Consider the following 15,873-nt stretch of genomic DNA (forward strand, 5'->3'; position numbering starts at 1 on the left):
TGTGTGTGTGTTGGAGGAGCATGAGGGCCTGGCTCAGCAGGACAATGTAAGGAAGCCCAGACTGGTGGAACAGGCAGACTCAGTGGTACCCCAGTACATCAGGTGGCACACGGGGAGGGGGAAATGGGTAAACCCATCAGAAGCTCAATACCCATCTTAACCATACTAACACACAAGTGAAACAGACTGGTTTCCAGAAATGAATTTGTCAGTGCTCTGCTGAGGCCTAAAGCCTTGGAAAGAGTTGGCACCTGGTCTGCCAGTGTCACAGGGATTTTCAAATCTGGCCCTAAAGTCCCATCTGCTATCCTAGAATTTGCTCATGAGGGCCCACAGAGATCCAGTTGTAAGCTCTAAAGGCTACTGTGACAATTTGGGGAGTCTATGTACAGTTTATGAATTGATATTGGGGACACTCCCTGTATCTAGGTCAGAGTGCAAACTTCATTTTTCTTGTCTTTGCTCCCTCCCCCGTTTCCTCCATATTGAGCTATAACTCACAAGAAGCAATAGAATACATTCATGCACCAGGCTAATAATAAAGAATTGTTAAACTTTGATCATTCATTTAAACTAAGCACCTTTGGACCAAGAAATGGCAGCTGCCCAGGCCAAATCTTTTTCAAGTCTAAACTCTAGGGTGGTAGTAACTTATTAAGCAATGAATCACCTGGCAAGGGATTTTCCCTACCTGATGAGGCTGATAATGAAGGCACCTGACACCAGGTGTTGAAGGTTATAAAATAAAGGGGTTCAACCCTTTCCCCCCATTGGGGGGGGGGTTGAGGAGGATGAGATTTGATGTGATATTTTGGATGAGAAGCCACATACAGTAAGAAAGGAGAGGAAGGATACCATCCTCCATAGAAGACTCTGACTATGCCTGAAAAATGCTCCAGAACCATGAGAAAATTGAGGCAAGGAAATACATACACCCATTTGCTTTGTATTGAACTGTACGTGTCTCTCATGGAATCTAAGTGTTGTAGGAACACCAGTAATCTGTATGCTATGTATAACCTCTTGGATCAAAAGGTCTGTTACACTTTCCTTCCCACTTGTGTCTCCTCTCCCGCTCTGAATACCTGTGGAGTGGCTTTCCCCCTCCCTCCTGGAATGCTTGTGAAATGGGCTGCTTGAACAGCTGGAAGATCGGAGGAACTCCCAGGTAGATAAGGTGTCTGGGACTCTAATTAGGCAGCACTCACACACCCAATGCATGGACACTGCATGGACACTGTCCGAGGTGGGGTGTGACCAACCAGATGCGCCCAAGTCATCTCTAGTCACAGGCCATGAGGAGCAGGTCCTTAAAAGGGGAAGGGGCCATGTGCTCAGGAGTGCACTCACAAGCTTGTACCTCCCGTAAAGGCCCTTCGCCGGGACCGCCTGCCTCGGGAAGACTTACCTTCATTGCACCGCCCATCGCTGCGCTGTGGGATACTTACCTTGAAGGATCCTGACATCTCCAATGCCGTGCCTGTCCTGGGAGAGTGAGTATGCGAGTGTGATACCCCCTCCCTTCTTTTGAGCTTAGCTATCAGTATAATAAATGTGCTGCTTTCTGCCAAACTCTGGTGGGTCATTAATCCTCCCTAAGCTTACTAGCTGGCCCAATTTGGGGTAACACTAAGTAAAGAGTAACTGTATTTAGAATCCTGAACAAAGTCTGTCTGTTGGCTTTACTATCCTGTGTTGATGACAGGGGAACTGTTACCTCAAGGGTTAGAGCTTTGGGAAAAGTTGTGCTTAAGCTACTAGGGAGTCTGAGGAGGGGTCAGCATTGGTCCTGGGGGCCAAAGGCAGCTGTGTTGTATGGTGCCTTTATAACAAAGGGGTAACAGAGAGAGAGAGTCTGTACCTAGGAAATATGCCAGACCGGCCTAGGGGCGAAACCGTGTTAGAGCCTACTTAAGCCCAGGGAAACTTAAAACACATTAGTCCAGTTTACCTGGTCCCAGCACCACAACATGGGGAGTGTCCAGCAGAGGGAGCTGTATGTGTGGTTGTAAGGTGGGGGTTGAGGGTGAGAGAGAGACTGACTGCTATCACAAGAAGAAAACCTTGAAATGTCTTTTGGTTTTTTAATGAGATTTCTTCCCCCCCCCCCCCCTTAGGGGGTTCCAAAGAAGATGGATTTATACTGTTCTCAGTGGTACCAGATGACAGAACAAGGACTAATGGTCTCAAGTTGCAGTGAGGGAGGTTTAGGTTGGATATTAGGAAAAACTTTTTCACTAAGAGGGTGGTAAAGCACTGGAATGGGTTACCTAGAGAGGTGGTGGAATCTCCTTCCTTAGAGGTTTTTAAGGTCAGGCTTGACAAAGCCCTGGCTGGGATGATTTAGTTGGGAATTGGTCCTGCTTTGAGCAGGGGGTTGGACTAGATGACCTCCTGAGGTCCCTTCCAACCCTGATATTCTATGATTTCATTTGTCCAGCCAAACAACAAGGGCTATTATACCTTGAATGATTTCTCATATGTTACTGGACTGAGCCATCAAGATTACACTATACTCCCCCAGCATCCACTTAAGTAGCTTCCTACAAAATGGCAACCTTTAAAAGCCATTATCTGAGACTACTTTGTTTTGTTTGTTTTGTTTTTCACTTGGATCAGTAATGTCTACCTTTGCACCTTAGGTCAGCAGATAACTGATCCTTTGCTATGTGGATCTGTATTTCATTTTATTTAAGTGTGAACTCATCTAAAGTCCAAAGGGTATATGCCAAAACAAAATGCCCAACAAATTAAGATAAATGTGCAAAGAAGGAAATAATCTATCCACCTGGATTTATTACTTCCCATCAACCCAAAGAACACACCCAGACAAAAATTTGTTGAGCATAGTCCACGTTTAAGCCCAAGGGAAGCAATGAAGCACTGAAAATGCCCTGCCTCCAGCTCCCTGCCAATTAAACCAGAGGGCTGTAAGTTTGAGCAGTGAGCACAAGCCTAATGAACAAAGCACTAAGTGGCTTAAAAGCAACACTTTAAATTGCACCTCAGTACAAATTGGGAGCCAGAGCAGATCATGGAACACAGGTTGAAAATGTGCTTTCTGTGAGACATTCCTCTCTACAAGCAAGCAGAGGCATTTTGCATTAGTTGTAGTTTCTGGGTGTGGATCTATATAGAGTGTATTGCAGTATTTCAACCTGTAGGCTCCAAAGGTATTGCATTACTATGTCAAAGTCTGCATCCAGGAGAAATCTTTACTTAGTGAGGTTGTGAAGTTGAGTTAAAACACTCCTAGCTACTGCTGCTCTGTGAGCTCCAGAAGCAGCTGACCTTCTAGATTAGTATTCTCACCTTTTATTACTCAGGTGCACAGAAGGAGGCAAGCTCATCTCTGCCATTTCTGTTAGTTGATTGTGGTGTATGGAAAATGGTCTTAAAATGATCTCTTGTCATTTTAAGTTGTAAGGGGCTTCCTGGTCATGCTTGCATGCTATTGGGCTCAGTAAGGAAATATGCAATCTGGGTCTTCAGCAGACACTTTGTAAAAGTAGGCAGTGTTGTTGTAGTGTTGGTCCCAGGATTTTAGAGACGAGGTGGATGAGAATATTTTTTATAGAACCAGCTTCTGTTGGTGAGAGAGACTAGCTTTTGAGCTTACACAGAGTTCTTCTTCAGGTCTGGGAAACTAACTCAAAGTATTACTGCTAAATACAATATTTGAACAGACTGTTTAGCATAAAGAGGTTGATTCCTTGAAATGTGTTACTCAAGATGAAGTGGCTCATTAACACCCCTCCAGTCATAAGGGGAAAGGAAAGGGTGGAGCAGGTGGGGGGCATTGTTTGTAATAAGCCATAAATCCAGTGTCTGTATTCAGTTCATGATTTTTAGTGTTTAGTAAAGTTATTAATTTAAGCTCCCAGCTCTTCTTTTGACAGTGTTGTGCAGGTTTGGTTTGAGGATGGGGACTGAGAGGTTGGATGTAGAGTGACTGCTTTGTGAAAAGTGTTCACCCACAGGTAATTTATTTTTTCATCATTTTCCTGTCTGAGCTCATTTAAGAGTGTTGTGATTGTCTGGTTTCACCCAACTAGTTGTTGGGGCATATAGTGCACTGAATGAGATATCACATGTTGTGATAGGCATGTGTAGGATCCATGATGGGGAGGGGGAAGGTGTCAATTACTGTAGCAGTGGAAATGTATCTGCAAGTTTTGCATCTGTCAAAGGTCTGCTTTAGACTTAACTACCTTGAGGAATTTTGTTTGTCTGCAAACATCACTATTTACACCCCCTTTCCCAGATCATTCATGAATATATTGAACAGCATAGGTCCTGGTAGAGATTCTTGGGGAGGAGGGGAGCCCTGCTATTTACCTCACTCTATTCTGAAAACTGACCATTTATTCCTACCCTTTGTTTCCTATGTTTTAACCAGTTACTGATGTATGAGAGGCCTTTTCTTCTCATCTCATAACTGCTTTCTTTGCTTAGGACCCTTTGGTGAGGGACCTTAGTAAGTCTTTCTGAAAGTCCAAGTATACTATATACACTGGATAACCCTTGTTCATGTGTTTGTTGACCCCCTCAAAGAATTCTAATAGACTGGTGAGGCATGCTTCACCACTTACAAAAGCTGTGTTGACTCTTCCCCAACTTTGTGTTTCATCGTTGCCTTCTGCTGGACTCTCTCCAATTTGTCCATGTCCCTTCTGTAGACAAATTAGAGAGAGTCCAGCGGAGGGCAACGAAAATGATTAGGGGGCTGAAGCACATGACTTATGAGGAGAGGTTGAGGGAACTGGGCTTATTTAGTCTGCAGAAGAGAAGAGTGAGGGGGGGATTTGATAGCAGCCTTCAACTACCTGAAAGGGGGTTCCAAAGAGGATGGAGCTAGGCTGTTCTCAGTGGTGGCAGATGGTAGAACAAGAAGCAATAGTCTCAAGTTGCAGTGGGCGAGGTCTAGGTTGGATATTAGGAAACACTATTTCACTAGGAGGGTGGTGAAGCACTGAAATGGGTTACTTAGGGAGGTGGTGGAATCTCCATCCTTAGAGGTTTTTAAAGCCCAGCTTTACAAAGCCCTGGCTGGGATGATTTAGTTGGTGTTGGTCCTGCTTTGAGCAGGGGATTGGACTAGATGATCTCCTGAGGTCTCTTCCAACCCTATGATTCTGTATGTCTGATAATTCTGTTCTTTACTATAGTTGCAACCAATTTACCTGGTACTGAAGTTAGTCTTACAGGCCTGTAATTGCCAGGATCACCTCTTGAGCCTTTTGAAAAACAAACAAACCAGCACTACATTATCTATCCTCCAGTCATCTCGTATACAGGCTAATTTAAGCAATTACATATCACAGTTGGTAGTTCTGCAATTTCCTATTTGAGTTCCTTCAGAACTGCTGGGTAAATACCGTCTGGTCCTGATGACTTCTTATTGTTTTATCAATTTGTTCCAAAACCTATTGTCATCTCAATCAGGGACAGTTTCTCAGATTTGTCATCTATAAAGAATGACTCAGGTGTGGGATTTTCCCTCACATCCTCTGCCGTGGAGACCAACACAAAGAATTCATTTAGCTTCTCTGCAATGGTCTTATTTTCCCTGAGTGCTCCTTTAGCATCTGTCATCCATGGCCCCACTGACTGTTTGGTAGGCTTCAGATGCACTTACAGTTTTTTGCTGTTTAGTTTGTTTTTTGCTAGTTGGTCTTCAAATTATTTTTGACCTGCCTGCCAGCTGTATGGAAACTACTTAAAAACACCATAATAGAGGCTCAAACTAAATGTATACCCCCAAATAAAAAAGTCATCATGGCTAAACAATAAAGTAAAAGGGATGGCTAGAGGCAAAAAGGCATTTCCAGCTCTGCCACTAGCCTGCTGGTTGACCTTTGGTAAGTTACTTAACCTCTTTGTGCCTGTTTCCCTATCTGTAAAATGGATAGAATGATCCTTAATTCCTTTTGTCAAGTGCTTTATGCAAGACTCTACATAAGAGCTATGGGTTATCATTATTCTCTCAAATCAAAGGTATTACAGACCAGGTGCTGATTTTCACAATGTTTCCAAGCAGGGACTATCACTACTTTGAGAGGATGGTATCCTTCCCTCTCAACATGAGGTAGATGAGCAGGATCTTGGCTAAGCTTTCACCCCATCCTTTTTGCTTTTTGCCTGCTATCCATACCTACCTGTCCCTCCATCTTTGAGTGCAAAGGAGAACAGTCATATAATTCACTATACCAATCCATTCCTTTACCCTCAGAGCTCTTATATTGCATTTTCCTTTAGAGGATCTCAAAGCACTTCACAAATTGTGCACTGCAAGTTTTCCTCTTATTACTATATAGCAGATTTTATAAGAATGTGAAAAACCCAGACCCCTGACTGATGTAGCTACGCCAACAAATCCCCTATTGTAGATGCAGCTATGCTGATGGAAGAGAGCTTCTATTAACATGGCTAACTTTGTTTGGGGAGGTTGTCCTACAGAGAGTAAAAACCCTTTCTGTCAGTGTATGTTGTCTATGTTATGGGGTTATGCCAGTATCGTCTCCATAGTACAGACATACCGTGTGTCCTAGGCTCCACTGCAATTCACAAAACTCCCACTCAGCTGCTGCACAACCCTGTAGGCTCTTAAACTCACTTGGCATTTAAATTTTAGAACCTAAGTTTTTGCCTCTCTGGGTATATGTCCTGCTGCCTCACTATAAGCATCTGGATGCATATCTCCTTCCTAAGCCCCAGTGAAATCCATGTACTGAGAGAAGGTAGGTGGAGGAGCAGCTATCTTCCCTGTGGTGTCTGATCCAGTAAGCCTACTGGATCAGATCCCGTTATAATCTGGCTGCTGGAGGAGGTGGTACCACCCACCTTCTAACTTTTAGCTCTGTGATTAGACCACTCACCCAGGACATGAGACCCAAGTTCAATTCTCCCCACTGCTTAATGGGGAAACATGAGAGACTGCTGTTAAGATCCTTTCTCAGGAGAGTGCCCTAACCACTGGGCTATGGGATATTCTGATGTGGGGCTCCCTCAGTCTCTCCTCTTGAATCTGTTCCATTGTGGATAAATAATGAAAGAATGATTGATTGATTGGAGCATGGGAACTAGACCCTGGGTATCCCATCTTCCCGCTGAGTGCCCTGACCACTGGACTGCGGAATCATTCTCACCTTTTCTCTGGCCCATTCACTTTCGTTATGTCTCCACAGTGGAACAGCTTCTTTAGGAGAGACTGAGGGACCCCCTACATCATAATATCCCATAGCTCAGTGGAACTCTGCTGAGAGGTGGGAGACCCAGTTCAAATCCTTTCTCACCATCAGGCAGATGAGGGAAACTGAACCTGGGTCTCCCATGTCCTGGATGAGTGCACTAAAAGTTATAGGATGGGTAGCCCCTTCCTCCCACTTAGCATGTAAGCCCCCTGACTCCAGGAGAGGGGTTCCCAGCTATGGATCACTGTCAGAGATAGGAACCTCCATGCAGTTCAGAGTTAGGTGCCCAACCCTGTGAGAGAGGTGGGGCTTAGGACACACTCCTCTCATCGTCTCCCATTGGCTAGTTTAGGCAGCTTCCTGCCTAGAGTGCTGGCTTTTATGGATCACATTAAGCTCCCTATACAACAAACAGGGGGAGAGAGGCACCTAATTCATGCTTTGTGGATCCCAGTGTTCTTCCTGGAATTTTTTTTCTTTTTTCTAGATACCTTAAAGTTACATGTTGCAACCCCTATGTCCTTTCATGGATCCAGGCCGAAATCATAGGCCGTGACTCCGTGGGTGAGAATAGTGGGTGTTGAGCACCCACTGGCAGCCAGCTCCTCCTTCTACCCACTGGTAGTCCCGCCAATCAGCGCCTCCCTCCTCCCTCCCAGGGCCTCCCGCTCGCCACGGATCAGCAGGATCAGCTGTTCTGTGGTGTGCAGGAAGCACTGGGGGAGAAGGGGAGGAGCAATGGCAGGGTGCCCTTGGGGGAGGAGGTGGAACGTGGCATGAAGAGGTGGAGCTGGGGTGGGAAGAGGCAGGGCGGGAGCTTGGGGGGGGGGGGGGGAGAGGTGGACTGGGGCAGGAAGAGGCGGAGTGGGGGCAGGGCCTAGAAGTCAGGATTCTTGGGTCACTGAGTTTTTATTAAATCACTTTGGGCCAGGTTTTCAAAGGTATTTATGTGCTTAAAGATGCAGATATGAATCTAGTGGTGAAAATCTGGCCTTTGCTCTTTCTATGCTTGTTTCTCCATCTATCAAATGTGGATAATACATGCCTAATTGGAAATTGTAAAGATTCTTTGAGAGCCTCAGAAGAAAAACACTAGCAGTGCAAAGTATTAGTTTCTTACTGTAACTTATTAATAAGTTCTTATGTTTTGTACAATGCCTGTTCTTAAAGCAATTCATGCTAAATGAATATATAAAGAACCATAATGTGTTCCTCTGAGCATCTAATAACCAGGATAATTGCAAAACCTGCACTTTGTTTTCACAGGATGTATTTGTTAATGGGCTCTGCTGTAATATGGCAAGGTTTGTCTTTCATATCCACCTTTCCCAGTGTATAAAATTATCCTATGTTGCCAAAATGTTAGACCTTTTCTTATTAGATTTACACTTCCCTCCTTATTACTAATCTATCCCAAATGTCCATTTATTGATTATATTATCTGTATGATCGTAGTGCTTAGATCTAGTCATGTACCAGGACTCCATTTCCATTCTAAATTATTTTATCATATGTGGTCTTTGGCTACATGACCTTGGGTTATGATCTCCTGAGATATTATAAACAAAATAGATTCAGAACAAGTCAGTAACACCCCAAATGCTGCAGGAAGTTGTGATGGGGGGATAGGCAACACTTTTCCCGCAATCAATAGTGAACCGTGGCACTATTCCTACATGTTGCTGGGAGCCCTTGATGAAATGTAGAACTGTGGTCTCCAAGCCCTGACCTCTCTTTTTGGGTCACTAAAACCCGTATGATGCTTTTTGTAAAAGTGAGTTAGTTTTGGTTTCCTGGATAAAATCCAGTTTGAGTAATTACATTCTGTTCTGTCTACTTGGCAGGATACTCTCTGACCACTAAAATATTACAAAATAAATCAGACTGGAATATTAACATGACAGAAGACATACTAAAACTGAGATCTTATTCAACCCTTATGCAGGCAAACTCCCATTGAATTTCATGAGTACAACATAGGTAAGGGTCTCTGGTTTTGACTCAATATAAATAGTACATACTTATTCAGCTGAGACTGTGCATTGATTAGTATCTTGAAGTAATTGGATCACAGCTTCATCAGGCTTAAGTTTCCAACTCCTCATAGATAATGAAGATTAGTGATTACTTTAGTCAAAAAGAGTAAGCCTGGATTCAGCCAGGTTCTACCAGAGCCATAAGACTGTTCATTTTAAGTCTTTGTTACATAAAGGACCTGATTCAGTAATGTTAAATCTTCCTTTTCATATTTCTTATGTCTTTTAAAATATTTTAATCTGGACCCAAACAGCCTGCCATATGAAACAATGACTCCCATTGAACTCTTGCTATACTCTGAATGAAAAACATATTTAGGCTGGCTATTGCTGCAGTTTTGTTTCCAGGATGAAGAGTGCACAGTGATCTGTGTCCTCATTTGACATATGAGCCCAAATTTGCAAAGATGCCCACTTTCATACCCTGGGAAGATGTATTTGGGAAAAGTATGAGATCCCCTGGGATTGATGAGGTTTGGGGAAATATTTTCTGGGATAACTTTTGTATTCTGCCTTTGCCTCAATGTTGGAATAATTATTAAATTATACAGCAATGTAAGCATGCAAGATCAAGTATACAGTTCTTGCCTCAACTTACAGTCTAAGACCCTGTTCCTACAATCCATACTCATGTGATCAATCCTATTGATTCCCCCTGTAAATGGGTTGCAGGCCTGATCCCCAAATATACACATGAATGCTGACAACAAAGGAAGGGCATGTGCTTGTGAGACTAGATGACCAGGATTTATAGTGGTTGTTCAGTTTAGCTATTCATCTCTCACTGGTTCATGTCAAACATATAAACTAAAGGCGTCATCCACTTATACCCTACTAAATTCAATTTTGATCAATTTCATGATCATAGGATTTTAAAAATAGTAAATTTCATGATTTCAGCTATTTAAATGTGACATTTCATGGTGTGGTAATATTAGGGGTCCTGACCCAAAAAAAGGAGTTGTGGGAGGGTCGCAAGGTTATTGTAGTGGGGGTTGCGGTGCAGTTACCTTTACTTCTGCGCTGCTGCTGGTGGCGGGCCTGCCTTCAGAACTGGGCAGCTGGAGAGCAGCAGCTGCTGGCCGGGAGCTACCACCAGCAGCAGCAGCGCAGAAATAAGAATGGCATGGTATGGTATTGCCACCCTTACTTCCGTGCTGCTGCTGGTGGGGCACTGCCTTCAGAGCTAGGTGCCTGGCTAAGAGCCACCGCTCTCCAGCCGCCCAGATCTGAAGACCGCACAGAAGAAAGGCAGTACTGTGATCCTCAACCCTCTTTTGGGTCAGGACCTCCAATTTGAGAAACACTGGTCTCCCCCTGTGAAATCTGTATAGTATAGGGTAAAAGCACACAAAATACCAGATTTCATGGACTGAAATCTGGTCTCCCCCCGGACTCATTTTTCATGGCCGTGAATTTGGTAGGGCCCTACTCATGGTTATAGGAACTATGCTTGGTAGTAACTATCACCCCCCTCAAGCATCATCCAATCAGGAGCTCCTCCTGGGTTGGGGTGGTTCTGTACTCAGGACTATCCTTAGAGGCATAAACTAACCCTAACCTCTGAGGAAAATGAGCAGGCAGATGGGAAAACCAAAATGATTCTCCTCTACAGTTTGATCCAAGACCTGTCTATTCACTTTCTTTCCTCAAGAAATATAACAAAAAAGACCCCAAGTATTAAACACCTTTCTCTGATATAAATACCATTGATACAAATATTACCTTTTCTCCCTGCTTGTCTGAATTAATTTGTGGTGAAAGTCTGTCATTCTTCAGTGATATTTGTAAAAGGTTTTCTTATTGTTTTAATCTCAGATCCACAATCAAGTAATTAAGAACATCCTAACTCTCTTCTGCTTAGTGATGATATAAAAAGGAATATATCCAGTACAAAGGCATGTACTGGATCCCTAGAGAGAGAGACTACACAAAATATTGTTCACATAAAATTGCTAGAGAATTGATCTTAAAAACTAACCATTTATACACTTAAAACTGTTGAGCACTAATGTGCACTGTACAAAGGTAGGAATGGTCAGGGCTGAGGGGTCTGTCTGGGTGGAAGGCAGGGAGTTTTCAATGCAGGAGGACAGTGGTGGGAGTGGGGTCTCAGAAGGAAGAGGGAGATAAGGAATGAGTAGATGTCTGTGTGGGGGGGAGCAGGAAGTGAGTGGTTGGGAGCGCTGCAGTGGGGGGAATAAGTGGCAGGGGGTGGGTTTTGGAAAGAATGAGGGGTGGGTTAGGAGGGGGGTCCCTGGGGTCAGGGAGCAGATAGCTCTGTCTCTAGGTGTGTGGGATGGACCAGGGTGAGAGGGAAGCACGGAGTGAGGTAGGGTGACCAGATATCCCAGTTTTATAGGGACAGGCTTTTTCTTATATAGGTGCCTATTATCCCCCCAGCCCTCCCTCCTGATTTTTCACATTTCTATCTGGTCCCCCTAGAGCGAGGGGTTGGGGGTTGGGGGGGGGGAACAGGTGCATGGGTAGCTGGGGGTGGAGAAGAGGCGGATGGGTCTCTTGGAGGTGTGAGGGGAGGGGTGTTCAGGGGCGGTGGCTGCAGCGAGGGCAGGGTGGAAAGACGGAGGCGCCCCAGCACCAGCAGAAGGCTGCGGGGCGGGGGGAGCCGGGGTGAAACGGAAGGAGAGACGCCTGCACGAGGCGGACAAGTCGGAGCGGGACGTTCGGGAGCGCGCACAGGGTCACTGCGCTGCAGTCACCTCGCCCCGCCCCAGAGTCCATCGGGGGCAGCGCAGGACAGCGAGCGCGTGCTCACGCCCTGGCTGTTACCTCCGACGGGTTGGGGGGCGGGCTACTATTTGCATATCCCCGCTGATTGGCTGGGGCTCCTGGTGCCATCCCAGCTGCTCCCCGCGGCTGTCGCCAGGGCCCTTTAAGTAACCGGCCGGCGAGCGCTGCCGGCTCCATCGTTTCTGTCGCCTCATCCGCCGCCGCGCGGCCACGAAAGCGGCCCCTCATTGTGACCGGGCAGCTGGGCCGCTGTCGAGTCCGCGCTCCAACCGCCCCCCCACCCCCTTCCTCGCGCGCAGGGATGTTTGACCGCGAGCGCGGCTGGAGCGTCTCCTTCGCCGGCTGCGGCTTCCTGGGCGTCTATCACATCGGGGCGGCCACCTGCCTGCAGGAGCGCGCCCCGCACCTCATCCGCGACGCCCGCAAGATCTTCGGCGCCTCGGCCGGGGCCCTCGCCGGCGCCGTCCTGGTCGGAGGCGGCTCTCTGGGTGCGTCACCCCGCCCCTCACCGTCCCCGGGATGGGGGGGGAGGGTGACGGGCTGGAGCGGGGGGCGGCGGATGCTGGGTCTGAGGATGGAGGCGGTGCTCTGCATCTGGGGCTCGGCGAGGGGGGGGGCGTGTGTGCAGGGGCTGGGGGGTCCGTGGCACTGTGGGGCTGAAGGGGGGTCTGTATCCGCGGGGGGGGGTCCCCAGGTGTTCGGGGCAGGCAGGAAGGTCTGAGCAGAGTCTGTCTGTGTCACTGACAGAACCACCATATCGTGTCAAAAGCGGTGTGTGTGTGTGTGTGTCTCTGTGTGTAAACTCTTGTGCCAAATTCGGCTGGTCAGCAAATTGTTTCAGAAAAAGTGGCCTGTCTGGACTAGATCTAGTACCTGTGTAAGGATCTGTCTGCGCAGGGAAAACTCTCCGGCATCATCCTCTGTAGATCAAGACTCCAGGAGTGTTGCTCTGAAGTTGTCTGTAGCATCGGTTGGAAGGGATGGAAACAGCTACAGGAGCTGCAGCTGTTCTTGTTCAGAATATCGCCAGGCTCAGTCATCGCTGAGGTTCCTGGTCTGTTATTGCTTTTCTCCGCCATTCTGAATTTATGAATGACAAAGCTTATATCCGTGTTATGCTGGGAGTCCGAGACAAATCAGCCAATCACCACCTTTACTCCACAGCACTTGCATCCAAAAATTTCACAGGTTGTATGCGGGAGACTGCACTGATGATAGATTACTTGATCCAACTGCCACCGGTACAAATAAACACAAATCTCCCAGCATAATGCTCCAGATGCAAATCAACACAAGCACAGCCACCCACACAATATAAGACACAGTAACCACAAACACATACACACCCTCAGGGCAGCACACATCCCTTATTCAGAGTCTTCACAAATCTAGGCAGATCTCCTCCCAGTTTAACTCAACCCATGTACAATAACCCCAAATTACACACATTTCAGCTTCAGAGTGATGAGTCCGTGTGAAGCGATGGAAACAGCTACAGGCATTGTTGAGAGTTGTTTTTGTTTAGAATATCACCATGTTGAATCATCACTGGGGTTTGTGGTCTGTCATCGTTCTGTTTTAAAGTTTTCAGCCATTTTTGCTTTTTTTAAAATTTTTTTTACTTATGACATTACAAATTACACCCTTGTGGGACAGCACTTGTTCTGGAGTAAGAGTGGGCATTTTTACAGTTTGTCACTTTGGAAGCAGTGTAACATAACTAAACTTGGAAAAGACACTCTTATTCCAGAATAAAAGCTATATGTTGTCATACTAGTATAACTAGATGTATAGTTATATCAGTATAATTATGCTGGTAAAATTTCCCATGTAGTTATCTCCTAAATATGTGTGTGTATGAATATAATACACACATATATATCTCCATTGGGAGAAACTTCTAAAAACCTGCTTTAAAATTAATCCTAAAGGAGAGGACTCTCCTTCTTGAATGAATGAGACCTGCAAGGATTTTAAAGTCTTCTAATATTTTTTCTCTTTAGGCGTTAGAGGAATTTAAAAAGTTTGAGTCCATATATGGTGCAGAGAGGAAAGTCAGCTGAAAAATAGGATATTTGTCAGAACCTAAAAGCCTCAGGGAATGTGCTCATATACTACTCTATATACACCATTCTGCAGTTGGGTATTTTCAATTGCTAAATATATTGTGACACAATAAGATGTGCTGTGAGTAGCACCTAAATACTGCAGTAACTGGTACCAAAAAAAGTGTGTGTGTGTGACTGACTTTCATGCATGTCTCCTTTCTAAGAGTTACTCTTGTTCCTCTTTGTGGCTTAATCCTATAGTTGTCATTGACTTCAATGACAAGACTGTCTTAGTGACTTCAGGGAGAACATATCTGGGCCAAAGGCTTTTACTCCTTAACCCCAAAATAATAAAAATAATAAAAAATAGAAAAACTGAATACTGTAGGAAGAGAAGGAGGTAGCTGAAACTCTAGTTCTGTTCCCTCCACCTTCCTCCCACCCACCCAGCTGTCAACCAAAGCAGAAATATTGAGCGTTTGAATTAATTCTCATTTGTTCCTTCTGTCTTAGGTAGAGGTGACTCTCACTTTTTCTATAATTCTCTTTGACTCTATGTAAGGGTTCAGTTAGCTTTAACGTGCTTTCTCTAAAGCTTCTCCATTCTTGGGGTAGGGTTTAGAGAGTTAAGATCAGAGCTTAGGCTAGCTTTAACGTGCTTTTCTGCCTTAGTCAGCTCTCAATGCTCAAATAGCGTTAGGCGCACGTGATTAGAAATCCTTTTTTTGTTGTTGTGTGTTTTTTAGTACCCCTCTACCCCGATATAACACTGTCCTCGGGAGCCAAAAAATCTTACCGCTTTATAGGTGAAACCGCGTTATATCGAACTTGCTTTGATCCGCCAGTTTGCACATCTCCGCCCCTCCCCCCCGAGCACTGCTTTACCGTGTTATATCCGAATTCGTGTTCTATCGGATCGCGTTATATTGGGGTAGAGGTGTATATGTCCAGTTCTAGGTTGAACATATCCACCGTGGCTTTAAGTATAACAATCAATTTTCTGAAAAAAATAAAGAATAAATAGATTTTTTAAATTTAAATTAAATACAGATTTGTCTTTAAGAACAAACCTATTTAAAGTTAAATTTGAAATTACAGCCTATGTTAAGGCCTTAACTTAATATAATCTATTAAATCATTTACTTTAATAAAAAATAGTAAGCAATACATGTTTGCTGAAATTTTAAAGAAAGTCAGGGCACTGAACTGATGGAAGTCACAGTCTAAGGCCTTGTCTACACTACGAGAGTAGTTCGATTTTACTTGCATCGAATTTTTGTAATCGATATTGCAAAGTCGAACGTGTGTGTCCACACTAAGGACAGTAATTCGACTTTGTGCGTCCACACTAACGGTGATAGCGTCGACATTCGAAGCGGTGCACTGTGGTCAGCTATCCCACAGTTCCCGCAGTCCCCTCTGCCCATTGGAATTCTGGGTGTAGCCGGCAATGCCTTCTGGGTAACAAAATGAGTCGAGGGTGCTTTTGGGAAACTGTCGTCATCCGTCCATCACTCCCGCCCTCCCTCCCTGAAAGCGCCGGCGGGAAAACAGTTCGCGCGCTTTTCCAGTCATTGACAGCGCGGACGCCACTGTACTCCGAGCATGGAGCCCGCTGCGACCATCGCTGCAGTTGTGGCCGCTCTCAACGTCTCGCAGCTTATCATAAAGGTTTCCCTGAGGCAGATGCAGAAAAGTCAGGCAAGGAGGCTACGGCACCGCGGTGATGTCCTGAAGTCTGAGAGTAGCACAGACCTGTCAGAAAGCAGGCGACCCAGCGCCGAGGACATCACAGTGGCAATGGGTCATGTTGATGCCGTGGAACGGCGATTCTGGGCACGGGAG

General features: G+C 45.4%; 1 protein-coding gene across 2 annotated transcripts in view; it reads left to right on the forward strand.

Moving 5' to 3' along the window:
• Window positions 1–1,339: 1,339 nt before the first annotated feature.
• LOC101936184 (1-acylglycerol-3-phosphate O-acyltransferase Pnpla3-like) overlaps window positions 1,340–15,873 on the forward strand; it is a 49,412-nt gene continuing 34,878 nt past the window's right edge. The window contains exon 1 of one of the 2 annotated variants that reach the window (XM_065569792.1): window positions 1,340–1,493. In XM_065569792.1, coding sequence (XP_065425864.1) covers window positions 1,472–1,493 — 22 coding nt within the window. In that variant the 5' untranslated portion in view covers window positions 1,340–1,471. Of the gene's footprint in view, window positions 1,494–12,077; window positions 12,469–15,873 lie in introns of those variants that run through there. The other variant, XM_005296722.4, reaches the window with a different exon arrangement.

Source organism: Chrysemys picta, chromosome 1 (genome assembly GCF_011386835.1).
Source record: "Chrysemys picta bellii isolate R12L10 chromosome 1, ASM1138683v2, whole genome shotgun sequence".
Lineage (NCBI taxonomy): Eukaryota > Metazoa > Chordata > Testudines > Emydidae > Chrysemys > Chrysemys picta.